This window comes from Eptesicus fuscus, chromosome 7, assembly GCF_027574615.1.
Source record: "Eptesicus fuscus isolate TK198812 chromosome 7, DD_ASM_mEF_20220401, whole genome shotgun sequence".
NCBI classification, from domain to species: Eukaryota; Metazoa; Chordata; class Mammalia; order Chiroptera; family Vespertilionidae; genus Eptesicus; species Eptesicus fuscus.
Window position 1 is genome coordinate 5,979,854 of NC_072479.1, and position 27,681 is coordinate 6,007,534.

General features: G+C 41.5%; 1 protein-coding gene and 1 non-coding gene across 3 annotated transcripts in view; one reads left to right on the top strand and one right to left on the bottom strand.

Annotated features, from left to right (window-relative positions):
* Nucleotides 1-27,681, bottom strand: part of PSPC1 (paraspeckle component 1) — a 124,906-nt gene that overhangs the window by 77,401 nt on the left and 19,824 nt on the right. For both annotated transcript variants that reach the window (XM_054718721.1, XM_054718720.1), the window contains exons 3-4: nt 18,223-18,318; nt 12,381-12,577 (exon numbers count right to left, since the gene is read on the bottom strand). In XM_054718721.1, the coding sequence (XP_054574696.1) occupies nt 12,381-12,577; nt 18,223-18,318 (293 nt within the window). The remainder of the gene's footprint in view (nt 1-12,380; nt 12,578-18,222; nt 18,319-27,681) is intronic.
* On the top strand, nt 10,177-10,280 carry LOC114228538 (U6 spliceosomal RNA). Its single transcript, XR_003614692.2, has one exon. It is a non-coding gene; the product is annotated as a U6 spliceosomal RNA (small nuclear RNA).

The following is a 27,681-nucleotide window of genomic DNA, read 5'->3' on the forward strand; positions in this document are numbered from 1 at the left end:
CAGAGGACAGACTGTTGACTGTGCCGCTGGATTGCCTTAGCATGAAGGAGACAAAAGCTCCAGACTGCACTGAACCCCAGTTCCAACTGCACTGAACCCCAGTTCCGGATGAGAATCTGGGAATCCAGATTCACTGGGGGAGAGACTAGACTGTCTGGCAGCGGGCGAAACTTGAGGGCGCCTCTCTCTCAGAGGTGCTTGCAGCGAGTACCGAGGGACACTGAGGGACACTGAGACCCAAGAACCTCATAGGGCAGGGCTGACGGGAAGCCAAGGCTGTAGGCTCCACCCTGAAATTCTGCCCCATCCAAGCTGAGCATAGAGGCTTTTGTAATTTTGCAAGTCTAGTCGAATAAGGCTGTCTCCCGGCGTAGACACAGCTGATCCTCACAGCCAATTGGCCTGGAAGTCAACTCCTCCCAGTGATACCAACAACAATCAAGGCTTAACTACAACAAGGCTGTACACACAGTCCATTAAGGAGTGCACCAAGAGTGTCCACCTCAGGTAACTGGGGAGGCAGAGCCAATGGTCCATTTAGGACACCTAGCACACAAAGCTACCCTACCAACTCAGGGAAGCAGCGGAAATGCGGAGACAAAGAAACATCACAAACCAAAGAAATGGAGGAAAACAAACGACTGGAGATAGAGTTCAAAACCACAGTTATAAGGTTTTTGAAGAATTTCCTAGAAAAGGCCAATAAATTTAGCGAGACCCTCGAGGATATAGAAAAGTACCAACTAGAAATTAAACATACACTGACTGAAATAAAAAAATATTATACAGACAACCCAACAGCAAACTAGAGGAATGCAAGAATCAAGTCAAATATTTGAAATACAAAGAAGCAAAAAACACTCAACTGAAAAAGCTAAAAGAAAAGAGAATTCAGAAAGTTGAAGATAGTGTAAGAAGCCTCTGGGACAACTTCAAGTGTACCAACATCAGAATTATGGGGGTGCCAGAAGAAGAGAGAGAGCAAGATACTGAAAACCTATTTGAAGAAATAATGACTGAAAACTTCCCCCACCTGGTGAAAGAAATAGATTTACAAGTCCAGGACGCGCACAGAACCCTGAACAAAAGGAATCCAAAGAGGACCACACCAAGACACATCATAATTAAAATGCCAAGAGCAAAAGACAAAGAGAGAATATTAAAAGCACCAAGAGAAAAACAGTTAGTTACCTACAAGGGAGCACCCATACTATTGTCAGCTGATTTCTCAACAGAAATTATGCAGGCCAGACGGGAGTGGCAAGAAATAGTCAACGTGATGAATAGCAAGAACCTACAACAAAGATTACTCTACCCAGCCAAACTATCATTCAGAATTGAAGGTCAGATAAAGAGCTTCACAAATAAGAAAATGCTAAAGGAGTTCATCACCACCAAAACAATATTATATAAAATGCTATAAGATATTCTCTAAGAAGAGGAAGAAGAAGAAAAAGGTAAAGGTAAAAATTATGAACAACAAATGCATTATCTATCAACAAATGAATCTAAAAAATCAAGTGATTTAAAAATCTGATGTACAGAATAAACTGGTGAATAGAATCAGGGGCATAGAAAGGGAGTGGATTGACAACTCTTGGGGGAAAGGGGTGTGGGGGATGCAGGAAGAGACTGGACAAAAATCGTACACCTATGTATGAGGACAGTGGGGGGAGGTAAGGGAAGAGGGTGGGATGGGAACCAGGTGGAGGAGAGCTAGGGGGGAAAAAGAGGAACAACTGTAATAATCTGAACAATAAAAATTTATTAAATTTTAAAAAATAAAAAATAAGCCGAAACCGGTTTGGCTCAGTGGATAGAGCATTGGCCTGTGGACTGAAAGGTCCCGGGTTCGATTCCGGTCAAGGGCATGTACCTTGGTTGCGGGCACAACACCAGTGGGGGCTGTGCAGGAGGCAGCTGATCGATGTATCTCTCTCATCGATGTTTCTAACTCTCTATCTCTCTCCCTTCCTCTCTGTAAAAAATCAATAAAATATATATATATATATTTTTTTTTAAATAAATAAATAAAATAAAAAATAAAATAAAATAAATAAATAACTCAAAGGGCCCTGGCCAGTTTGACTCAGTGGGTAAAGCGTGGGCCCATGAACCAAAGGATCTCAGTAAAAAAATAAAAATAAAAGTACTTTTGCCTGGCTAGCATGGCTCAGTGGTTGACCAAGGAAGCAGGAGGTCATGGCACATGCCCAGATTGCAGACTCCATCCCTACTGGGGGATATGCAAGAGGCAACCGATTAATGTTTCTCAATGTTTTTGGGTTTTTTTTTTAATATATTTTGTTGATTTCTTACAGAGAGGAAGAGAGAGGGATAGAGAGTTAGAAACATCGATGAGAGAGAAACATCAATCAGCTGCCTCTTGCACACCCCCTACTGGGGATATGCCCGCAACCAAGGTACATGCCCTTGACCAGAATCGAACCTGGGACCCTTGAGTCCGCAGGCCAACGCTCTATCCACAGAGCCAAACCGGTTTCGGCGTCTCTCTCAATGTTTTTATCTATTTCTCCCTCTCCATTCCTCTCTAAAATCAATGAAAATATCTCTATAACATTTTGTAAAAACTGACACATGGAAAGATATAATAAAGCAAGAATGGTCAAATGTTAACAACAGAATCTAAGTAGTGAGCACCTTAATATTCTTTTAAGTATTTCGTTTAAGATTCCTCATAACAAAAATTTTTGGGGAAACATGTCCTGGATAAGTTACTAGACTTTAAAAAGAAAAAATTCACATGCAAGCTTGATGAAAGGATCAAGTCACTTACAAGTGTGTGTGGGGTGAGTGTGTGTGTGTGGGGGGGGGGGGGGAGGTGGGGTTTGAATCCAGGCTTACTTCAGACTTTCTCACAGAAACATTCAATACTAGAAGACAATGAGACATGCTATCAAGTACTTAAGAAATAGAGGGGAGAAAAATCATACAAATTTTTACCATTCAAGTGCCAGTTTAAAGTATAAGTATTACAGAGTACTTCAGGAAGATTGTTTCTGTAAAACCTTCTTTAAAAAATTATGAGGGGTTGCACCTAGGCCCGGGTGAGCCCAAGTGGCCCTGGGTCTGGGAGAGGCCACGCGTCCCTGGGTCCGGGTGAGACCATGTGTCCCTGGATACGGGTGAGGCCTCGAGCACCTAGGCCCGGGTGAGGCCACGTGCCCCTGGGTCTGGAAAAGACCAAGCGCCCCTGGGTCCAGGTGAGACCATGTGTCCCTGGATCCGGGTGAGGCCTCGTGCACCTAGGCCCGGGTGAGCCCAAGTGGCCCTGGGTCTGGGAGAGGCCAAGCGTCCCTGGGTCCGGGTGAGACCATGTGTCCCTGGATCCGGGTGAGGCCTCGTGCACCTAGGCCCGGGTGAGCCCAAGTGGCCCTGGGTCTGGGAGAGGCCAAGCGTCCCTGGGTCCGGGTGAGACCATGCGTCCCTGGATCCGGATGAGGCCTCGTGCACCTAGGCCCGGGTGAGCCCAAGTGGCCCTGGGTCTGGGAGAGGCCAAGTGTCCCTGGGTCCGGGTGAGACCATGCGTCCCTGGATCCGGATGAGGCCTTGTGCACCTAGGCCCGGGTGAGCCCAAGTGGCCCTGGGTCTAGGAGAGGCCAAGCGTCCCTGTGTCCGGGTGAGACCTCGTGCACCTAGGCCCGGGTGAGCCCAAGTGGCCCTGGGTCTGGGAGAGGCCAAGCATCCCTGGGTCCGGGTGAGACCATGTGGCCCTGGATCCAGATGAGGCCTCGTGCACCTAGGCCCGGGTGAGCCCAAGTGGCCCTGGGTCTGGGAGAGGCCAAGCGTCCCTGGTTCCGGGTGCGACCATGTGTCCCTGGATCCGGATGAGGCCTCGTGCACCTAGGTCCGGGTGAGGCCACGTGCCCCTGGGTCTGGGAGAGGCCAAGCGTCCCTGGGTCCGGGTGCGACCATGTGTCCCTGGATCCAGATGAGGCCTCGTGCACCTAGGTCCGGGTGAGCCCAAGTGGCCCTGGGTCTGGGAGAGGCCAAGCGTCCCTGGGTCCGGGTGCGACCATGTGTCCCTGGATCCAGATGAGGCCTCGTGCACCTAGGTCCGGGTGAGCCCAAGTGGCCCTGGGTCTGGGAGAGGCCAAGCGTCCCTGGGTCCGGGTGAGACCATGTGTTCCTGGATCCAGATGAGGCCTCGTGCACCTAGGCCCGGGTGAGCCCAAGTGGCCCTGGGTCTGGGAGAGGCCAAGTGTCCCTGGGTCCGGGTGAAGCCAGAGCCGGGTCCGGGTGAGGCCGTGTGCCCCTGGATCCATCCGGGTGAGGCTGGGTCCCAGGCCCGGGTGAGACCACGCGCCCCTTGGGTATGGGTGAGGCCACGTGCCCCTTAGTCCGGGTGACGCCGTGCCCCTGGGTTCGGCCGAGACCAAACCAGAGGGAGTCGGACCTCCGTTACCGCCATTTGTCCACCATCCAGAGCTGGGGGGTCAGTGCTGACATGTACACATAAGGAACTACTGGACATTGAAATTGAGTCTCAAAAGAACTGTTGGTCCAGGGGGAAGCTCGCTACAGACTGATTCATTTGCCTGTCAGCATAACTATTATTGCTCGTCTCACATTCAGTGCTTATTAGTATATATCTAGTGACATATGATCTCGCTCATCTAGGGGAAATGATGAACAACATAGACTGAGGAACAAGAACAGAACCAGAAGCAAGGAGGCATCGATCGGACTATCGGGCCTCAGAGGGAGGATAGGGGAGGGTAGGGGGAGGGTGGGGGGAGGGGGAGAGTTCAACCAAAGGACCTGTATGCATGCATATAAGCCTATCCAACGGTTAAGTTCAACAGGGGATTGGGGCATGCGTGGGGAGAGGGGTGGGATGGGAATGGGGGGATGAGGACAAATATGTGACATCTTAATCAATAAAGAAATTAAAAAAAAAAAAATTATGAGGGTAAACATCAGACAATTAAGTGATGAACAGAAACGTCATGCCTCAACCTATTTAAAAAAGGTTAAGATTTAAACACATACAAGGCTTATTGTTAAAGAACATTAAAACAGCCCTAATCGATTTGGCTCAGTGGATAGAGCATTGGCCTATGGACTGAAGGTCCCGGGTTCAATTCCGGGCAAGGGCATGTATCTTGGTTGCGGGCACATCCCCAGTGGGGAGTGTTGCAGGGGGCAGCTGATCGATGTTTCCCTCTCATTGATGTTTCTAACTCTCTATTCATCTCTCTTTCTCTCCATAAAAAAAAATCAATAAAATATATATTAAAAAAATAAATAAAGGACATTAAAACAATGTTCAAGAGTTAGCATCACAGCATTATTCACACTAGCCAATATATGGAAAAAAAACTAAGACTGGTCATCAAATGACTGGATCAGGAAGACGTGGGGTAAGGGGCATAAATGCTGATGGAGTGGTGAACACACAATACAATATATTATAGAACTGATGTATTATAGAATTGTACCCTAAAATCTATGTAATTTTATTAACCAACGCCACACCAATAAACTCAATAAAATACACACACACACACACACACACACACACACACACACACACACATATATATATATATATATACTAGTAGCCCATTTGCAGGAAAATCCTGCAAGCGGCTGTTGCGGCTGCGTGCGCTGCCGCTGCCGCCGCCTTTGCAGCCACCGCGCCTGCACCCGCTCGCCACTGCTGCTCACCCCGCTCCACACTGTTCCGCCCCGCCCGGGCTTTCCCTCTGGCAGCCACCTTGCTTTCCGCTTTTCCTCCCTCTTCCTTCTAAGTTGTCTTCAGTCTTCACTCCTCCCTCTCAGCGTATGCAAATTAACCGCCATCTTTGTTGGGTAATTTGCATACACGCCCTGATTGGCTGGTGGGTATGGCTTTGGCTGGTGGGCGTGGCTTGGCCATAGCGAAGGTGCGGTCAATTTGCATATTACTATTTTATTAGGTAGGATATATGAGATGTGGTGTATATGACATACAATGGATGTGTGTGTGTGTGTGTGTGTGTGTATACACACACACACACCTATGTACACAATGTAAGTATAAAAATATAGGTATGTATATACATACACATAATGGAGTATTATTCAGCCACGAGAAATACGTGTATCTTAGCAAACATTTTTTTTTTTTTTGGAAACATTTTTTAATATGTTTTTATTGATCTGAGAGAGAAGGAGAGAGAAACAGCAACTAGCTGTCTCCTGCATGCACCCTACTGGGGATCATGCCTGCAACCTTGGCATTTACAGTGACCAGGAAAAGAACAGGTGACCTTCTGGTGCAGGGGGTGATGCTCAACTGAGCAAGACAGGTCAGAGCAATCTTAGCAAATTTTTATAAATGCCGATATCCTGCAATTTTAAACAACATGGATGAACCATGAGGGCATTATGCTCAGTGAAATAAGCCAGAGAAAAACACTTCATGGTATAACATATCTGGAATCTAAAATAAGTCCAACTCATAGAAACAATAGAGTAAAAAAATGGTTGCCAGGAACTGGCAAGGGGAAGTAGGAAGAAGTTGGTAAAAGGGTACAAGCTTTCAGCTAAAAGATGAGTAAAGTCTTCGGATTTCATCAATATCATGGTGACTAGAGTTGGTAACACTGTATTATATAATTAAAAACTGATTAAAGAGATTAAACTTAAAGGTTCTCACACATAAAAGACACACTCAGCTTTAAAATTTTTAAAAATTAAGTCAATGTAATAAATCTAGATAAATTGGAAACAAAATTAATAAAAGTAAAGGGGAAAAGAGAGAGGAAGAGGAGCTAAATATGCCTATTTTGCTGTTCTTTTTTCCTTCGGGTAACCAGGAACCAAAAGATATCATTTAAAGGAAAGAAATGTACTTCTATTACTTGATTTATCAGTACAAACGCTTACAAAAATAATAACATAGTCAAAAAAGGCCAGTGGTACAAGAGTGGACAGTAATAGCAAAATGCATGGCAGGGTTAACCTTTTGCACTCGGATGTCAAGTGTGACTCGACACGGTTAGCATTAGAATAAAGGAATCGAGAAAAAAGCAAGTGAGTGCAAAGGGTTAATGCTAACCACCGAGAGTTATATACTTACAGTACAGGCTCAGTGCACCAAATTCGTGCACAGGAAGGGTCTCTGGCGGCTGCAGGCCAGAGCCTTGCTTCCCCAGCTGCCTGCTGGGGTCTTTCTTCATTCCGTGTCGCCCCCTGGTGGTCAGCGCACGTCATAGTGAGCGGTCAAACTCCCGAGGGGACACTTTGTATATTGGGCTTTCTATATGATAAAATGCTAATATGCAAATCAACCGAATGACTGAACAACCGGTCGCTATGATGCACAATGACCACCAGGGGACAGATGCTCAATACAGGAGCCGCCCCTGGTGATCAGTGACTCCCACAGGGGGAGCACCGCTCAGCCAGAAGCCAGGCTCACTGCTGGCAAGTGCAGCGGCGGTGGCAGGAGCCTCTCCCGCCTCTGTGCCAGTGATAAGGACCCCTCAGGGGATGTCCCCCAAGGGGTCCTGGACTGTAAGAGGACACAGGGCAGGCTGAGGACCACCCCCCCACCCCCCACTGAGTGTATGAACGTCATACACAGGGCCTCAAGTTTATATATATCCTATATAATAAAGAGGTAATATACAAATTGACCATCACTCCAACACACAAGATGGCATATCCCATGTGGTCAAAGATGACCACCCCTAGGTGGACACAAGATGGCTGCCACAAGATGGCCAGCAGGGGAGAGCAGTTGTGGCCGATCAGGCCAGCTGGAAGGGACCAGGTCTGCAAGGGTGGGCAGTTGGGGGCAATCAGGCCTGCAGGGGAGGGCAATTGGGGGGGAGGGGGACCAGACCTGCAGGGGAGAGCAGTTGCGGGAGGGGGGAGACCAGGCCTGCAGGGGAGGGCAGTTATGGGTGACCAAGCCAGCAGGGGAGGGTAATTAGGGGCAACTGGGCCGGCAGGGGAGCAGTTAGGCGTCAATCAGGCTGGCAGGGGAATGGTTAGGGGGTGATCAGGATGGCAGGCAGAAGTGGTTAGCGGCAATCCGGCAGGCAGGCAGGTGAGCGGTTGGGAGCCAGCAGTCCTGGATTGTGAGAGGGATGTCCAGCTGCCCGTTTAGGCCCGATCCCACCGGACAGTCGGACATCCCTCGAGGGGTCCCAGACTGGAGAGAGTGCAGGGTGGGCTGAGGGACACACACACACACACATACATACACCCATGCACGAATTTCGTGCACCGGGCCTGTAGTAAGAAGATAACAAAGGAAACACAAAAAATAACCATGAAGAAAATTCAAGAACTGCTACTATACTTATGATCAAACACAGACAAGGAAAAATATAACATGTAATGAGTATAAAGAAATTTGGATCTAGAAGGGACTAAATAAAATTTGGTAAAGTATAAATGAAGCAATTATTAAAAATACTGGTGTGCTCAGCCAGCATGGCCCAGAGGTTTAGCATGAACCTATGAACCAAGAGGTCATGGTTCAATTCCCAGTCAGGGCACATGCCCGTGTTGTGGGCTCGATTCCCAGTAGGAAGCGTACAGGAGAAAGCAGATCGATGTTTCTCTCTCTCTCTCTCTCTCTCTCTCTCTCTCTCTCTCTGTTTCTCTCTCTCTCTCTCTCTCTCTCTCTCTCTCTCTCCCCCCTTTTCCCTTTCACTCTTTAAAATCAATAAAAATATAATTTAAAGCCTGCCGACATGGCTCAGTGGTTGAGCATCTACCTATGAATCAGGAGGTCACAGTTTGATTTCCAGTCAGGGCTCAATCCCCAGTAGGGGCACGCAGGAGGCAGCCAATCAATGATTCTCTCTCATCATTGATGTTTCTATCTCTCCCTTCCCCTTCCTCTCTGAAACCAATAAAAATATATTTAAAAAATATATATTTTTAAATGTTTTAAAAACACAAAAGAAACTTAAGTACAGAGGAAATAGTGTTTCCCACAGAAAATAGAAGGTGGGAAAGGCAAGAGCCATTTTTCCTGTACTGTTTGAGCTTTCTCCTTCCATAATAGTTCAAAGGAAAGTCCCGTGTTTCCACAGAGCCATAAAAAATAACATTACCTAGAGTCCTTCCCCCACTTAAAAACACCCTTAGAAATGCTGGACGAAATATATAATAAATGTAGAACAAAAATAAAAGAATTTTAAACAAACTAACATTGAAACAAACTTATCACCTGCAGACTTTTGCTGAAATAAATACAAGATGTACTTCAGCAGAAGAAAACCCAGAAGCACAGACTGGAAAACATTAAGAAATGTGCTTTTCAAATTTTATAAACCAGAATATTGTTAACAAGGATTATAAACAAAAACACAAAAAAGCAATAAAATAAAAGCTCATGAGAATTAACTTTGCAAAATTACTTCAGAAGTCAATATATCCTTTGGGTAAGGCAAAGCGAGGTTTTTTGTTTAAATATTTTTATTAATTTCAGAGAGGAGGGGAGAAGGAGAAAGAGATAGAAACATCATTGATCGGCTGCCTCTTACTGGGAATTGAGCCTGCAACCCAACCATATGCCCTGACCAGGAATTGAACCCTAACCTCCTGGTTCATAAGTGGACACTCAATCGCTGAGCCATGCCGGCTGGGCAGGGCAAAGTTTTCTAAGAGCTCACAGGATCTCTATGAGGCCTAAAAAATTAAATATTGTTCTTTGTCATCACTATATCCTTAATACCTCAGACAATGTTTCTTACAACTAACATTAAATGAGTGCTGAAGTAATGACTTACACTACTGTCAATAGCAACAAAATATCTTTTAGTGCTTTCACTTCTTATTTACTAGCCATGTCATGACTGTAGATAGTGGGAAACTAAAGTGGTAAAGGAACTAACAGTCTATGAACAGAGAACAATTCATATCAGATAGAAGTGCTAGAGCCTAATAAATCAAGTTTTTAAAATTTCCCAGTTAATTCTGATGTGCAACCAAATTTTAAAGCCACAAAACCACCAAACTGGATGAACCTTAAGCTCTCTCTTTCAGCTCTAACTAGCCAATGGTTCTGGATTTTATCTTAGGTAACAATTTTCAAATATTCTGCAAGAGAAATACTTTTAAGCATACCATATCATATAAATGAGCTCAATTTTATTAGAAAACTTACAGAACAGCTAGGTTTAGGGTCTAAATTAAAAGAAATGTCTGGTACTCACTTTAGCAGCACATATACTAAAATTGGAACGATACAGAGGTTAGCATGGCCCCTGAGCAAAGATGTCACACAAATTCAAGAAGCCTTACATATTTTTTAAAATCCTATACAATAAAGATGTAATATGCAAATGGTCATTACGCCGTGAAGCGTTAACAACTGACAGTGTAACGACCGGATCACGGATCAGCAGGAGGGTAGGGCAGAGCACTACGGGAGAAGGCAGGGCAGCAAGCTATTGGCGGGGGGGCGGGGGGGAGAGGGGGAGCTACAGGAGGGTAGCAGTGAGCTACTGGCTACAAGCAGGCAGCAGAGAGCTACAGGAGGTGTAGGACAGCGAGCTATGGGGGCGCGGGGGGAGCTACAGGAGGGCAGGGCAGCGAGCTACAGGCGCAAAGATTCATGCTGTGCGCAGGGCTACTAGTAAATAAAATAAAAGTCTGACCAATTTCTATTGTTGGTTGAGCTGGATTTTGTTTTAACTTATTTGGCATCAGCAGTTATCCAGAGACTTGAGCATAACTGTTCAATGAACGTTTTCTGAATAGGGAGAGGGAGTAAAATCCAGTATTTTTGTTCTAAAGGAAATGAGAATCTACCAAAAGGATTTACAGATTAAGTGATAAACAAATTTAAATCTTTCAAAGAAATACTGGCTCTAGAATTAAAAAATAATGGTTTAGCCCAGCCGGCATGGCTCAGTGGTTGAATGCCAACCTACAAACCAGGAGGTCATGGTTCGACTCCTGAACAGGGCACTACCCAGGTTTCAGGCTCAATCCCCAGTGTAGGGCGTGGAGGAGGCAGCGATCAATGATTCTCTCTGTTCCTTGATGTTTCTCTCTCGCCTTCTCCCTTCCTCTCTGAAATCAATAAAAACATATATATATATATTTTTAAATGGTTTAGAGGAGGATGGAAAAACGTCCGATAAGAAAGCTACTGCAGAAATCCAGAAAGGCATCTGGGGGGGAAGGGAGGACCTTGATCTTTGGGGACAGCCCAGAAAAGGTAGATAAACATTTACTAAAATGCTAAATTAAAAAAACAAAAACATGAGGGGGCAGGCTATAAGGGGTCAATGAGAGAAAAAAGGGGACATATGTAATACTTTCTTCTTTATGATGAGAGAGAATTTATTGATCAGTGCCTCCTACACGCCCCACACTGGGGGATTGAGCCCACAATCCTGGCACGTGCCATGACAGAGAATCGAACCGTGTAATCCGGGTTCATAGGTCGATGCTCAACCTCTAAGCCACGCCAGCTGGGCTATAATACTTTCAACAATAAAGATGTTTAAAAAAAAAAGATTTAAGAGTAAAATAATAAAAATTAGGTGCTTTTATTTTTAATACAAAGCTATTATAAATAGTGAAAAAGATGAGTGGTAGGAAAAACCAGAAAAGATTATTTGGAGAATTAAAGAACAAAAAAAAAAAAAGGAAAAGAGAGAAATAATAAAGATAAGTATAAAAAGAAACCTAGAAAGAGGAAAGGGGACAAGAAGTAAGCTTCTGATGTAGATTTAAAGAGCTTATCATGTTGTTAGCTATTGGACCAGTAAATTATGACTTAGAAATTCAGTTAGCTCTGTCTCTAGTGTTTAAAATGTTCTTGCAATCACTAAGAATTTAGTCTTCCTAAATCATATCTACCAGTATATATGAATCTTTTCTTTTCAAATTTTTAAAAATAATTTTATTGATTTCAGAGAGGAAAGGAGAGAGAGATAGAAACATCAATGAGAAAGAATCACTGATCATCTGCCTCCTGCACAACCCCTACCGGGGATAGAGCCCACAACCCAGGCATGTGCCCTGACCGGAATTGAACCTGGTACCCTTCAGTCCGAAGGTCGACACTCTATCCACTGAGCCAAATGTCTAGGACATGAATCTTTTTTTTTTTTTTTATCTCTGCCAAAGAATATCCATTTGCAATCTTTTCACATGTGGTAATAGTCTTAAATAGCCAGCATTTGGACTGATTCTTTCAACAACAACAACAACAAAAAATCTTGATGTGTGCCTTTTTAACATTATCTACATACCAAAAATTATCTACTTTCCTGATTTTTGTCAGCAGAATCATATACTTTCTACGAGCAAAATTTAACATTCTTAATTACCTCCAACAACACTACTTGTAATAAGCCTTAAGAAAAAAAAAACCCACCTACATGAACCCACCTTACCTTGTCTCATCAACATCAACTGGTGCTCATGCCTGGCTGCTTCCATTTCTGCCTCCAGCTTCTCTTTGGCTTCTCTGATGTTTCTGTCGACCTGCTCACGCTGCTGCTTCTCCATTTCGTCCAGAGCCTTCCATCTAGATGCATACTCAAACTCAAACGTCCCAGGCTGCGCAAAACGTGGTGGCTGTTCTCTTTCCCTACGTTTACAGTTAAAAACATACAGAAGTGTATGTTTAAAAGGTAAAACAGCTGAAAATAAAAGCGCCATTTACTGAGCACTCACAATATTCATGGCACTGTCAGGCAAATACTCTACCTGAATTGCCTCATGGCAATACTGTGATGTGGATTTTTAAAAAGCCTGATTTTGAGAAACTGCCCAAGAATGCCCCAATAATAAGTAATGAAAACAGAATTCAAACCTATGCAATAGGATACTAAACCTGTACTCCCCTAATTATCACCTACAAGAAGGCCTTTCTAGTATTCATTCAACAAATAATTTTACATAATGAATCTGCAACATATAAATCAAATGTGTCAGAAGTTAATTGTCTGGAATCAATTTTTTTTCCCCTTTTAAGTAGTAACTTTTAGGGATAGTAGTAAAAGCAGGTAAGAGTTTACTAAATTTTATGTGCCAGGATAATTGGCTAGGCCAAAAAATAAAGACCTAACTTACTACAATTGTAGTTATTTGTTCAATACTTGTTTCCCTTGCTATTCTGTAAACTCAATAAAGACATGAAATGTCTGTTAACAGCTGTACCACAATATCTGGCACAATGCATACATTTATTATTTATTACAATGAGCCAAAAAATTACCTAAATTTTAAAAAAATAAAAACCTATGAATATACCTGAAATTCAAAGAAATTCTCCAATTACATTTGCCTATCATAGCTTCTATTAAAAAGTACTCGTAAAAATAGAATCCCCACTCCACAAATAAAAGTATAAGAAGCAATATATTCATAAATTTTAACTTCTATTAGGGGGTAGGAAGGGGAAAATGGGTGGGTGGCTGGGACAAAGTTGGGACATAAAAAGAGAAGCTGTCACAAAGAAAAAGATGCAGTGACAAGAAACAGTTTCAAAGATATTCAGAGGAATATGAGGAAAACCAAAATGAGCCATGGTCTAGGTAGTTTAATCCTAAAAAACAGATGTGAATTTTGTTGTTTTAAAAAGTACTGTCTGGGGCTCTGGCAGGTGGGGCTTACTTGGAGTGTCATCTGTGCATTCCATTCACCAAAAGATCTCGGGTTCCATTCCGTCAAGGCACATACCAAGGTTACGGGTTTGATTCACAGTTGGGTTGCATATGGGAGGCAACAGATCAATGTTTCTTTCTTACATCAATGTTTCTCTCCCTCTCACTCTCTAAAAAAAGCAATAAAAACATATCCTCAGGTGAGGATTAAAGCACTGTCTAGGAAAGAAATAAGGGGATCTACCACCCACTAATTATTCCGAAAGAATTATTAGTTAGTAGTTCCTCATTCAGATACTGATTATAACAATAAATATTAAAACTTATTCCTTCTCCCAAAGGAAACACTTTTGAAACAATATAGATTTGGGGAGTTAGAAATAAATTTGAATGGTGGCTCTTATGCTTTGTGAACATTTTTCCCTCTCAGCATAACTCTGCAGAAGTAAAATTTGGAATATACCGAGATCTTATGGGTTTGTTAGGATAATTAAATCAATACACAAACAAATGTTGTCTATAAATTCCATTTCTTATAACACCCTTATAATTCCAGTTCTCTAATTCCTGAATCCAAAAGAATACTCTATTTCAAATTTGCAGTGATAAGCTATAATCAGAAAAAAGGTCAAGAGAATAGGATATCATAATAAGTTTTTGAAAAATAGCATAATAAGAGAGATTTAAATGGTTATAAATTATAACTAACTAGAGCCCCAGTGCACGAAATTCACACACAGGTAGGGTCCCTAGTGGCTGATGACCAGGGCCTCCCTTCCCCCAGCTGCCTGCCATCACCAGCCAGAGCCTCCCTCCTCTGGCCCCCTGCCTGCCTACCACCGCCGCCAGCAGGGGCCTCCCTTCCCCAGCTGCCTGGTGCTGCTTCCAGCCGGGGCCTCCCTTCACACCTGCCTTGGCCTGGTGCCACCCACTCACCTGCTCCACCATCCTGCTGTGGTCCCGCTCTTGTCGGGGCCCATCCGGGCCAGCAGCACCTCCACTGCCGCCCGCTGCCAGCGCAGCATCGCTGACACCTGCCATGTTCCGCGCTGCCCCCTGGTGGTCAGCGCACATCTAACTCCCGGGCAAATTCCCGCCAGAAGGGACAATTTGCATATTAGCCTTTTATTATATAGGGTTAGTACTGATTCTTCTTCCCTGGAATAATTCTTTCTCTTGCTTCCAGGATACTCTGTTAGCTGTCCTACCTACTCCAATAATGGCTCTCACTCAGTCTTTGCTGATTCCTTCCTGCCTGTATATATTGGAATATTCCAGGGTTCAGTCCTTTGACATACTTTTCTATCACATGAGATAACTCTAGCCCAGCCAGCTCATCTAAAATCCAAACAGAAATCCAACTATTGACTTGACATTCCACCTGAATGCTCAAGAGAGATCTCAAACTTAAAATGTCCAAAAAGAGTTCCTGATCTTCCTCCCCCAATCTGCTCCCCCTACAGGATTCTGAAAATCAAGTCATTAGGAATGTCCATACTTCTAGTTACTTAAACCAAAAACCTTTGAACACTGTTTCTCCCATATGCCCATCACATTAGCAAAATCCAGTCTATTTTCAAACTATATCCAGAATCTCACCACTTCTCACCATCACCATTGTGACTACTAATCCATTTTTGCAAGGTTCCTAAATCCCAATTCCACCCTTGGCTCTTTATAATCAACTCTACCGTTAAATTTAAGTCACTACTCTGCACCTTCCTTTCTCATAAAATAGAAAAGCCAGTCAGCTCAACAGCCTACAAGGCCTAAAAATCCACACTCCTCCCAATTATGTCCTCTGTCCAGCTCATCCATACATTCTACTTCCCACTTACTCACTATGCTGCAGCTGAACTAACACCTTTACTATTCCTGCAACATGCTCCTCTCTCAGGGCTATTACAGTTACTATTCAATCTGTCCAAACCATCATCCTTTACTCCACCCCACTTCTGCAAGCTGCACGGCCAGCTTCTCACTCCCAACCCACGCCTTCAAGCTGTCACCTTCAAATATGACCATCTCAGGTTGGCTTTCTTAACCACATGTAAAAGAGCCACACTTACCCTGACTGGTATGCTTCACCTGTTAGACTGTCAGCCCGGGGAACCAAAGGGTCCCAGGTTTGATTTCCAGGCACAAACCTGGGTTGCAGGTTCAATCTCCAGGGTGCGTGTGGGAGGCAACCAATAGATGTGTCTCTCTCACTTCAATGTCTCTCTGTCTCTCCCCACTTCATGCTCTCTAAAAAAATCAATGGAAAAAGTATCCTCTAGGTGAGGATTAACAACAACAAACAAAAAAGAGTCACAATCCTCTGCTCCCTAGCACCCACTTTTCCCATTCTTTGTCACCATATTTTATTTATATTATTGGTTACCCCACACTGCATGAATTTTACCACCCCACACTGCATGAATTTCTAGTCTATTTTGTTCTCTGATACATCTTCATCACTAGGCATATAGCAACCACTATATATCATTTGAATCAAGTGAAATAAAAAACATTCAACTACACTAAAATAAAAAAAATGCCAATTAAAATAACAGGCAAAATATAGTATTTTGAACAGACGATTAAATCTTAAAATCCGCCAAAACCAGTTTGGCTCAGTGGATGGAGCGTCGGCTTGCGGACTCAAGGGTCCCAGGTTCGATTCCGGTCAAGGGCATGTACCTTGGTTACAGGCACATCCCCAGTAGGGGGTGTGCAAGAGGCAGCTGATCAATGTTTCTCTCTCATCGATGTTTCTAGCTCTCTATCCCTCTCTCTTCCTCTCTGTAAAAAATCAATAAAATATATATTTAAAAAAAAAAATCTTAAAATCCTAACACCCATTTATCATGAAGAAAAATACTTTTAAATATACATCAATAAGTATAAATTGGTAGAAAATTGTTGGAGAACTATTTGGCAGTATCAATCAACTTTCAAGATGCATGACTTTTGATCTAGGCCTTTATACCTCACTTTAAGTGGTTCTTTTTTTTTTTTTTTAGGTTGATTTTAGAAAGGGAGAGGAAAAGGGAGATAGAAACATCAATGATGAGAGAGAATCATTGATCAGCTGTCACACTGGCTAGGCTTTAAGTAGTTCTTTAGATAGTACTTCTGCCCAGCTGGTGTTGCTCAGTGGTTGAGCATCAACCCATAAACGAGGAGGTCATGGTTCGATTTACTGTCAGGACACATGCATGGTTGCAAGCTCAATGCTGTGTATGGGGCATGCAGTAGGGAGCTGATCAATGATGTTTCTATGTCTCTATCCCTCTCACTTCCTCTTTGTCTAAAAATAATACACACACACACACACACACACACACACACACACACATATATTACAATATAAATACTGATTTCTTTTAAAAAGTAAATTAAATAGAAACTCTCACTACTTAATAGATGTTTTATAATCTTTAGTTCATTATTTGGTTTTACAGGTTTCTGGTGGTTTTTTTTTTTAACCGATTTTAGAGAGAGAGGAAGGGAGAGGGAGAGAGAAATATCAATGTGAAAAACATCAATCGGTTGCCTCTCATAGGCATCTAATAGGGGATGGAACCCCAATCTGAGTATGTGCACTGATTGGGAATGGAACTGGCAAACTTTTCGGTGCACAGGACAAAGCTCAACCAACTTAGCCACAATGGCCAGGGTGTTTTTTGGTTCTTATTTTCTATTCTTCGGTTCATTACTTATATCTCCACCACCTGAAATGTAAGCAGCATAAGAGCAGTAACATTGCAAAGTTGCAATGGTAACACCTAGAACAGTGCCTGGCACCAAGATATCCCAATATTTGTTCAATTCAGTTACAGTTTTATTCATTATAATAAACAAGTGACTGGTTAAAATGTATTTATACAGCAACTTACATAAAAAGTTCTATCAGCACAGCTGATGTGGCTCAGTGGTTGAGTATTGACCTATGAACCAGGAGATCACCATTCGGTTTGACCTATGAACCAGGGAGATCACTGTTTGGTTCCCAGCGAGGGTACATGCCCGGGTTATGGGCTTGATCCCCAGTGTGGGAAGTGTAAGAGGCAGCCAATCAATGATTCTCTCTCATCATTGATGTTTCTATCTCTCTCTCCCTCTCCCTTCTTCTCTGAAATCAATAAAAATATATTTAAATTTTTTTAAAAGTTGCATCATACTGGGTGAAAAGAAACTGCTAAAATAATATACAGTATTTTAACAATAGGCTAATTTTCTTTTAAACCTCTAACAAGAGACAAAATGTGCCAAGTTATTTATCTGGGACCGCCCCCAACTCTACCTCCCAAAAAAGTCTCCTTTTAACATACCTGAAGTATTCTAATTAAAGGAATATTTTCATAAATCTAGAGTTCATTGTTTCTCTAACATAAATACTGCCAATATCCTCCTACCTACCCATCACAGGCCATTATAAAAGTAGGGACTTTTCTAAGTATTAACTTAATGTTTTACCCATATACAAAGAAAACTAGCATTCCATGTAGACCAGGCCACTCTAATAACCAGATTATATGACTAAACAGAATACCTTATAATCCAAAAATATTTTAAAACAAATGTGACGTAATAAATAGCCTAGATGGCACATATGTAAAATATCTTTATCACATAATCTTACTTATGATATTGTTGAGTTTTCTGCATTAGCTTCTCTGGCAAGCCATCTTCATCATCAAACTGCTCCATTGGCTCCACAATGACGGGACGTGGGGTCCTGGACAGGTAAAGAGCATTAATAACGATTAATACAGTATCTAAAATTAACATTCTCTTACCAATGTTTTACAATTCCAAGACATATACTTGGAAACTGTCTCTCAAGATAAATTTCTCAGAACTTACCATATATACTCAGAAAATCAATTACCATTTGCTGAGCCAGACACAGGTGAACAACAAAGTCAGACAAAGACAAATGCTTGTTTCTAGAGCAGAGTCTATTTAAGATGACAGAGAAGAAAACCCACTATGAACCTTTATAAACATGTAGTTAACCTTTATAAAGTATAAAGGATAAGAATAAGAATGAGTACCTAATTCATATTTTATGTATATGGTATCATGTTCCCTTTTCCCACGACCTCAAACTCCCATCTCTGCCTACCTCTCACAGCCTCTGTGTTTAACCAATCTTCTTCAGAAAAGTCTTTCTAAAACATAAAATGAGACCCAAAAGGTATCAGCCAGGCTTAGGGGAAGGAAAGGCAGTCAGAAGATACAACATACTCAAGGAGCAAGATAACAGGAAGAGGATATCAAAAACAGTAGAAAATAATGTAAACTCTAATTGAAAAAAAATTTTGCCTTGGCTGGTGAGGCTCAATTGGTTGGAGCGTTGTCCCATGCAATGGAGGGTCACCGGTTCAATTCCCAGTCAGGGCACATACCCAAATTGGGGGTTCTATCCTTGGTCAGGTATACATACAGAAGAAAACTAAATGATGTTTCTCTCTCTCCCTCTTCCTTTCTCTATCTCTAAAATCAATGGAAGCATATCCTCAAGTGAGGACTCCTAGCAGGTTTGACTAAGTAGATAGAACATGGGCCTGCAGACCAAAGGATCCCAGGTTCGATTCCCATCAAAGGCATGTACCTCGGCTGCAGGCTTCTCCCCAGCCCAGGCCTTGGTTTTTATACCCAGTAACAAAATGCCTTCCAAAAACAAAATAACCAATTTTCATTAGCACCAAGAGTTATAAAAACGCTCATGTGCATCATTTTCATTCACTGTGTATTTTTAAATATTTACCAACATAATATTTTTTTAAGTTTGTCTTTCTTTAATTACTAATTAAAAGTTATTTAAATATCCAGCCACGCCCTGCCTGGCCAAGGAGGTTCTATGGTTAGAGCGTCAGCACCAAAGGGTCAAGGGTTCAATTCCCAGTCAAGGGTACATACCTGGGTTGTAGGTTTGATCCCCGATCCCAGTCGGGGCTCCTGAGGGAGGCAACCAATAGATGTGTCTTTCACACATTGTTTCTCTCTCTCTCTCTCCCCCTCCCTCCCTTGCTGCCCTCCTCCCATTCTCTCTAAAATAGCAATGAAAAAAATATCCTTGGATGACGATTAACAACAACAACAAATACCTAGCCACAACTGTTTCTCCTCATTTAAAAGAAAGCCCTAGAAGTTGAAGGAGAATTGGTATATTAGGAAGAAGTAATAAATTCTTTCTCAAAAAGAACAAAAATGAAAGGGACAAATATATAGCAAATAGATTAATAGTACACATAACAACGATTTGAGTTACATCAATATGGGCTTTAACCCTGATAGGGGGCATGTAAAGACAGCTGATAGATGGTTCTCACTCATATCAATGTTTCTCTCTCTCCCGCCTCTCCCTCTAAAAATCAATTTTTAAAAATCCTTAAAGAAAATTTTTTTAAGTTGTTCTTGGATTTACCATAAATAAATAAATCCCAAAGGTAAAAAAGTAAGTAGAGATGTAAAGGAGAAAGTCCAAAAATGTCTTGAAATCTTCCATAAAACCAAAAAGAAAAAAAAAAAAAAGAATAAGTATAAACTCTTAAAACTTAAAAGAAAAAAAACAAACTGAAGCACATTCTGAAGAAAACTGTCCTGAACTCTTCAAAAATGCCAATGTCCTACCCGGCTGATGTGGTTCGGTGGTTGAGCATTGACCTATGAACCAAGAGGTCATGGTTCCTGGTCAGGGAACATGCCTGGGCTGCAGGCTCAATCCCCAGTGGGGGCATGAAGGAGGCAGCTGATCAATGATTCTCATCGTTGATGTTTCTATCTCTCTCTCCCTCTTCCTTCTTCTCTGAAATCAATTTTAAAAAGAGAAATGAGTACCTTAAAAAGCTTGATATAAACTTACTTTTGCCCCACTTTAAGAAATAAAAAATTAGCCCTAGCCGGTTTTGCTCAGTGGGTAGAGCATAGGCCTGTGAACTGAAAGGTCCCAGGTTCAATTCCGGTCAAAGGCACATGCCCAGGTTGTGGGCTCGATCCCCAGTGGGGGACTTGCAGGAGGCAGCCGACCCATGATTCTCTCTCATCAAGGATGTTTCTATCTCTCTCTCTCTCCCTCTTCCTTCCTCTCTGAAATCAACAATTTTTTTATTTTTAAAAAGAAAGAAAAAATTGGGGGGAAAAATTATTTTAAAGTTCCAATATCCTGGCACTGACCTTTTGTCATTTGGAGAACTATTACAGATAAAGATGACAACTAAATTCAATGTGTGGTCTTTGATTACTAGACTGAACAAAAATTATAAAGAACATTACTATGCAATGGGGAAATTTCAAACACAGACTATATATTAGATAATACTGAATAAATGTTAAATTTCCTCAGTGTGTTAATGATATTGTAGCTTTATGAGAGAATATTCTCAGGAGACACATGCCAAGCACTGTATATCCAGGGGTATAGTATAATGTCTGTAGCTGATTAACAAATGAATTTGCAAGCAAAATTTGGGTGTATATATAGTGGGGGTGGGGGTGGGGGGAATGTGGCAAATGCTAACAATTAGTAAATGCAAATACCATTAAAGGGTTGTTTTAAAGAGAAAATTTCTTCTCCTAACTAAAATTGAAATGGACACATTTTTTTGCATTTTTCTTTTTAGTCCTCACCTAAGGGTATATGTTTTTATAGATTTTGAGAGAGAGAGAGAAAGCAGGGAAGAAACATCTATTGACTGCCTCCAACCAGGGATGGAACCCAAAACCTAGATCTGTGCCCTTGACCGGGAACCGAACCCACAACCCTTTGGTATACGAGACGACACTCTAATCAGCTAAGCCACCAGGCCAGAGTCACATTTTTCTGCTTTTAGGGAAGCAACTCCAACATCGTTATTATTATTTTTTTAATATATTTTATTGATATTTTACAGAGAGGAAGAGAGAGGGATAGAGAGTTAGAAACATCGATGAGAGATTAACATCAATCAGCTGCCTCCTGCACACCCCCTACTGGGGATGTGCCCGCAACCAAGGTACATGCCCTTGACCGGAATCGAACCTGGGACCCTTGAGTCCGCAGGCTGACGCTCTATCCACTGAGCCAAACCGGTTTTGGCTCATTATTATTTTTTTAAAATATTTTTTTTATTGATTTCAGAGAGGGAGAGAGATAGAAACATCAATGATGAGAGAGAATCATTAATCGACTGCCTCGTGCACGACCCCTACTTGGGATCCAGCCCACAACACGGGCAATGTGTCCTTGACCCAAATTAAACCTGAAACCCTTCAATCCGCAGTCCATTCTATCCTCTGAGCCAAACTGACTAGGGCTCCAACATTATTTTTAAGTATCAGCTGGAAAATGGTAAAAATAGACCATTATACAAAGTGGGGCAAAAATAAGTCTACAATAGTATTTATTTTCTATACAAACAACTGTAAATTTATTTTTGTCCCCTCTCTCCAGAATTTTCATTTAATTTAACCTGCAATAATCTTTCTAAAAATTTAAAAAGCTAGAAAGAGAAAAATTTCACTATTGAGTGTCTATCATTCCTGTGCAATTCTAGGCATGAGCTAGGTGCGATTCTAATGTTTAACAATGTGAATATACCATTATTATCAGAAATAAAGGTGTTTAATTTTCCTCCACCCCCATTTTTCTGCCTCTTGTAATTTCAAAAGAGCATAAGTACATAATGTACACATACTTTTCCATGTTAATAATTATATATACTGTACAAATACATAAACCATTTGTAATATATACCATTTTAAGACAATTTAAAAGAAATTTTCAAGAGAAATTTTGATTACACAATATGTCTACATTTAATAACTAAATCACTATGATACCAAATTACTTCATTTAACTCAGATGTCTGAGATTCAGTCCGTTCACCAATAAATAATTCATTACCTAGTACCAGGTTTACCGGTTAATAATGTGGATTTTGTAATCAAAGAAAACATGAACATTTAAGAGAAACATCAAAAGTGCTTTATTCAAAGTAATGTCCATTGCTAGCTACACATTTACCCCATCTTTCAGGTAATTTGTGGGTACCATCCCAATAGAACTTTTCTTGTTTTGAGGCAAACCATTCAGAGACCCAATTTTCCACTCCTTTGTATGTTTTGAAGTGCTGCTCAGAAAGTGCACGTGCCATGATCGGAACAAGTGGTAATATGAAGGAGCAAGGGCTGGTGAATACGGCGGGTGGGTTAATACTTCCCAGGCAAGATCTTTTAATGTGTCTTTAACTGGTTTTTAAGTGTGTGATGGTGCGTCATCATGAAGCAAAATTACTTTGCTGTGTCTTCTGGCACATTCTGGTTGTTTCATGATCAAAGCGTGGTTCAGATTGATTATTTGTTGTCGGTAGCAATCAGTATTAATGGTTTCACCTGGTTTTAGAAGCTCATCATACACCATACCTTCCGGATCCCACCAAATGCAGTGCATTGTCTTCTTTCTGAAGGGATTTGGCCTTTCAGTAGATGTTGATGATTGACCTGGATCAACCCATGATTCTGTGCGTTTGGGATTCTCAAAATAAATCCACTTTTCATCACCAGTCACAATTCGATACAAAAAAGACTCTTTCGTGTCACTGAAGCAACATTTTACCAATGACTTTTCGGTTTTCCATTTGTCTTTCGTTCGGTTGATGTGGCACCCATTTTCTTTCCTTTAAAATCTTTCCCATTGCTTGTAAATGATTGGAAATTGTTTGCTGAGCAACATTTAATCTTTCTGCAAGTTGTTTTTGAGTTTGACACGCATCTTCATCCAATAATGCTTGTACTTGTTGGTCTTCAAACTTTTTCAGTTAACCTGAACATTCATTGTCTTTCACATCAAAATCACCACTTTTAAAGTGTTTAAACCAGCGTTCACAAGTATCTTGAGATGGAGCATGTTCGCCATAAGCTTCCTGAAGTATTCAGCAGCACTTTTCTTCAAAATAAAGTAATGAATTAAAACTTCCCGCAAATGCTCTCTTTTTGGCACGAAATTCGACATTTTTAAGTGTAAAAATATCTATGATGTTAACACCTTCAGAAAATTTGACATATGACGTTTTGAAGCTTGTTGTCAATACAACAAAACACCATACATATCAAAGCACATATATATCAACATATGTGTAACTCCATCTATGGAAAAAAATCCACATTATTATCCGCTACACCTAGTAAGTACCAAGACGGTACTTGGGGCCAGGAATACAAGGGTAAACAAAATAATCCCTAAAGTCTTCTGAGAGATAAAAGAGTATAAACAAAATAATCATTTTAAGAGCTATTAGAAAGAATAACTGAGGGAACACACTTTAGATAAGGCAGTCAGGAAATCCTCTCCATGAAGTGACATTTTAACTGAGATCCAATAATCTAGCAGCCCAGAAAACAACATCCTGAATTCCATGAGAAGGTTTAACTAACAACAAAGTTCCTAAGCACGGAGTCACAGGAAGAATAAACAACTCCACTTGTAGCACAAGATAAAAAGCAAGAATTTGCCCTCGCCAGTTTGGCTCAGTGGATAGAGCGTCCGCCTGCGGACTAAAGGGTCCCAAGTTCCATTGCAGCCAGGGGCAGGTGCCCGGGTTGCAGACTCAATCCCCCGAAGTGGGGGCGTGCAGGAGGAAGCCAATTAGTGATTCTCTCTCATCAGTGATGTTTCTATCTATCTCCCTTCCTCTCTGAAATCAATAAATAAAACAAATTTTTTAAAGGCAAGAATTTGCACCAGTAGAGCCCAGTGACTGAGTGCTGACTATGAAACAAGAGGTCAAGGTTTGATTCCCAGAGAGGACATATGCAGGCTCGATCTACATTAGAGGGCATGCGGGAGGCAGCCAATCAATGGTTCTCTCATAGATGTTTCTATTTCTCCCTCTTCCTTCCTCTGTCTAAAATCAATAAAAACATTTTTTTTTTAATTATATGGAAAAAAAATTTAGCATCAGACTAAACTTTGCCACTTTTTAGCTGAGCAATCTTAAGCAAAATACTTATTATCTCTGGCCTAATTTTCTCACCTGAAACATGGGACAAATAATAGCCAGTGTTGCTATGGAAAGCTAAGAGACCATGATTTTGAAATATCTGACAAATAAAATATTCAACACCTTGCCCATCCCATTAAAACTGTTTTTCAATTATTCTAAAAGTTACCTGTAAGAACTGGTTAAATATTTACCAATTCCTACGCGAGAGCTGGTTTGGCTCAGGGGATAGAGTGTCAGCCTGCGGACTGAAGGGTCCCAGGTTCAATTCCGGTCAAAGGCATGTGCCTGGGTTTCGAGCTCAATCCCCCGTAGGGGGTGTGCAGGAGACAACCGATCAATGATTCTCTCTCTCCTTTCCTCTCTGAAATCAATAAAACATTTTTAAAAATATATATGTGTCTATATATGTACATATATATATACATACATACATATATTTTTACCAATGCCTAGCTATGACTTTAAAAAAAACACACCAATTAACCAAAGTTAGCAGTGGGGAAAATACTATCACATGTGTTGTCTATTGCTTTCATTCCTTCCCTCATTCATTTATTAAATAATTACTATAAGCTTAATATGTGGTTAGGAATTATTAGAATACTCCTTAATCAATAAAGAAATTTTTAAAAAAATAGAATACAGCTGCTAAGATAATAGTATTAAACAAAACTAAGTCCCTGCTTTTGTGGAGCTTACATTCTGTCAGAGAGAAAGACATACAAATTAAAACCGTAAATGCTCTGAAGAAAAAAAAACTTGAGAGTAAAGCATGGAGAGTGATGCTATCTTAATGTAATACAGTCAGGAGATAACATCCTAGCAAAATTTGAAAAAAAAAAATGGAAAATCAAGGTCTATCATAACTGGGAAAAAATTCTCTAAGCAAAGGAGATAAGACCAAAGTCTCTGAGAGAACAAGTTGGCAGTGTTGTGAAACAGCAGACAAGGCACATACGCTTAACCATCTAAAACAAATTGAACAATGGTTTACAATTCACCAAACTAAGCTTGTGGGGGCAGGAAACAATTTTTTTACATAGTCTTTGTATCCAATTCCCCAAACCCTAAAACAGTTTAATGATTCCAAATGGTAGCACAGCAAGTACCAGAGGTGGGCACAGTGTCAGAGATAAAAGGAATCAATGCAATCTATATATATAAAGGCTAAGTGACCGACTGTACGACCATCTGACCAACCGAATGGCCGGTACAAATGACAAGCACTGGCAATTTAAAATAAACGTTCACACGTGCATGTGCAATACATATAAAGCTTGGCACCAATCGCACGCATGTGTTTTGATCTGTCACTGTTGATCGTGAATTTGGATGACACTTCTATTTTAGAGAAAGGGCAAATAGCAATATTAAAATATTTCTTCTAATTAATTTCCTTTCATTGTGCACGAATCCGTGCACCGGGCCACTACTAATCAAATAAAAACCTTATACATCAAATACAGTCTATAGACTAAGGATGAATATCAAGAACTTCTTGATTTCTAGGAGAGATTAAAAATGTCAGGAAAGTAGGGGGATGCTGCATGGACATGATCCGAGGAACAAGCTGCAAATTACAACTGAAATATGTAAAGGTTTCCTGAATAATCAATGGAAAACTCACAATAGAGAACGCTGATACCCAAGGACCGAAGGTGGAGACTGCATAGAGACTGGTAGGAGGGGCGGAGGCAGGAAAGGGATGGCAGGGAACCCAGAGACTGAAGTCCCAGAAAAATATCTCAGCAGTCAGGGGAGGGGGATAGTGGGGAGATGCCACTGAGAACTCTGGGATCTAATCCCAAAGCTGATCTCCCCAGCAGAGAGCATCTAACGGAGGAGGGTATCCACTTAACACCTAGCAGTGAAAAACAGTGGGGTGCTGTCTGCCAGGGAGTGGCAGCTGGAAGATCAGGTACCCTCATAAAGGGCCAACTCACAAAAATTCCCTGTGGAGCCACCCACCTTGTGTTCTAGCAGAGGGAGGGTGAAGTCGACTGGAGCTCTGAGAGCAGAAAGGAGGGAAAGAGCTCAGAAGGCAGACACCCCAAGCTTCCTGGGCTGAGTCTTTCCCACACAGACATCTGCCTTGCCTGTGGGGAAGACAGTTGACACATCCTACTGAATACCACCTTGCCCTGAGGCCACATAAGAGATTAAAAGTAACAATTAGCCTCCAAGCAGAAGCAACAGCCCCACTAATGAAAAAACTCTTCCCACAGATGAGGACTATTGCCTGGGGCCACTCAAGTCAGAATCCTATTAAGTCTATAGACAGAGGCAGTCTCTGAAGGCTTTGAGTCTTTGCCTAATCCAATTAGTCAGAAATAGCTTTTAACACTGTCCACTGTCCTGCACTAGAGATTGAGAAGTGTAGAGGACCTACCTAAAACATAGTCACAAACCCAAACAGACAACCAAAATAGGAGACAAAGAAACAACCCTCAGATGAAAGAACTAGGGAATTCTTCAGAAGAGATAAATGAAGCAGAAATAAGAAATGTATCTGAAACAGAGTTCAGAGTAATGATGTTAAAAATGCTCAACAGGCCCTAACCGGTTTGGTTCAGTGGACAGAGCTTCGGCCTGCAGACTGAAGGGTCCCAGGTTCGATTCCGGTCAAGGGCATGTACCTTCGTTGCAGGCACATCCCAAGTAGGGGGTGTGCATGAGGCAGCTGATTGATGTTTCTCTCTCATCGATGTTTCTAACTCTCTATCCCTCTCCATTCCTCTCTGTAAAAAAAAATCAATAAAATATATATTTTTTTAAATGATCAACAGTATGAAAAAAGATATTAACAACTATGAAAAAAGAAGTCATATAAAGAATGACATAACACAAATAAAGAACACACTGGAAAGAATACACAGCATTGGGGGAAGCTGAGGATAGAATCAGTGAATTAGAAGACAGAGTTGAAAATATCACTCAATTACAGAACCCTTTAGAAAGAAACAATTAAAAAACAGGAGGACAGCTTCAGGGAGCTGTGGGACAATGTGAAACATAACAATATTAGAATAAAAGGTGTGCCAGAAGAAGCAGAAAGGGAGAAAGGAATAGAGAAGGTGTTTGAAGAAATAATTGTAGAAACTTCCCTAACCTGG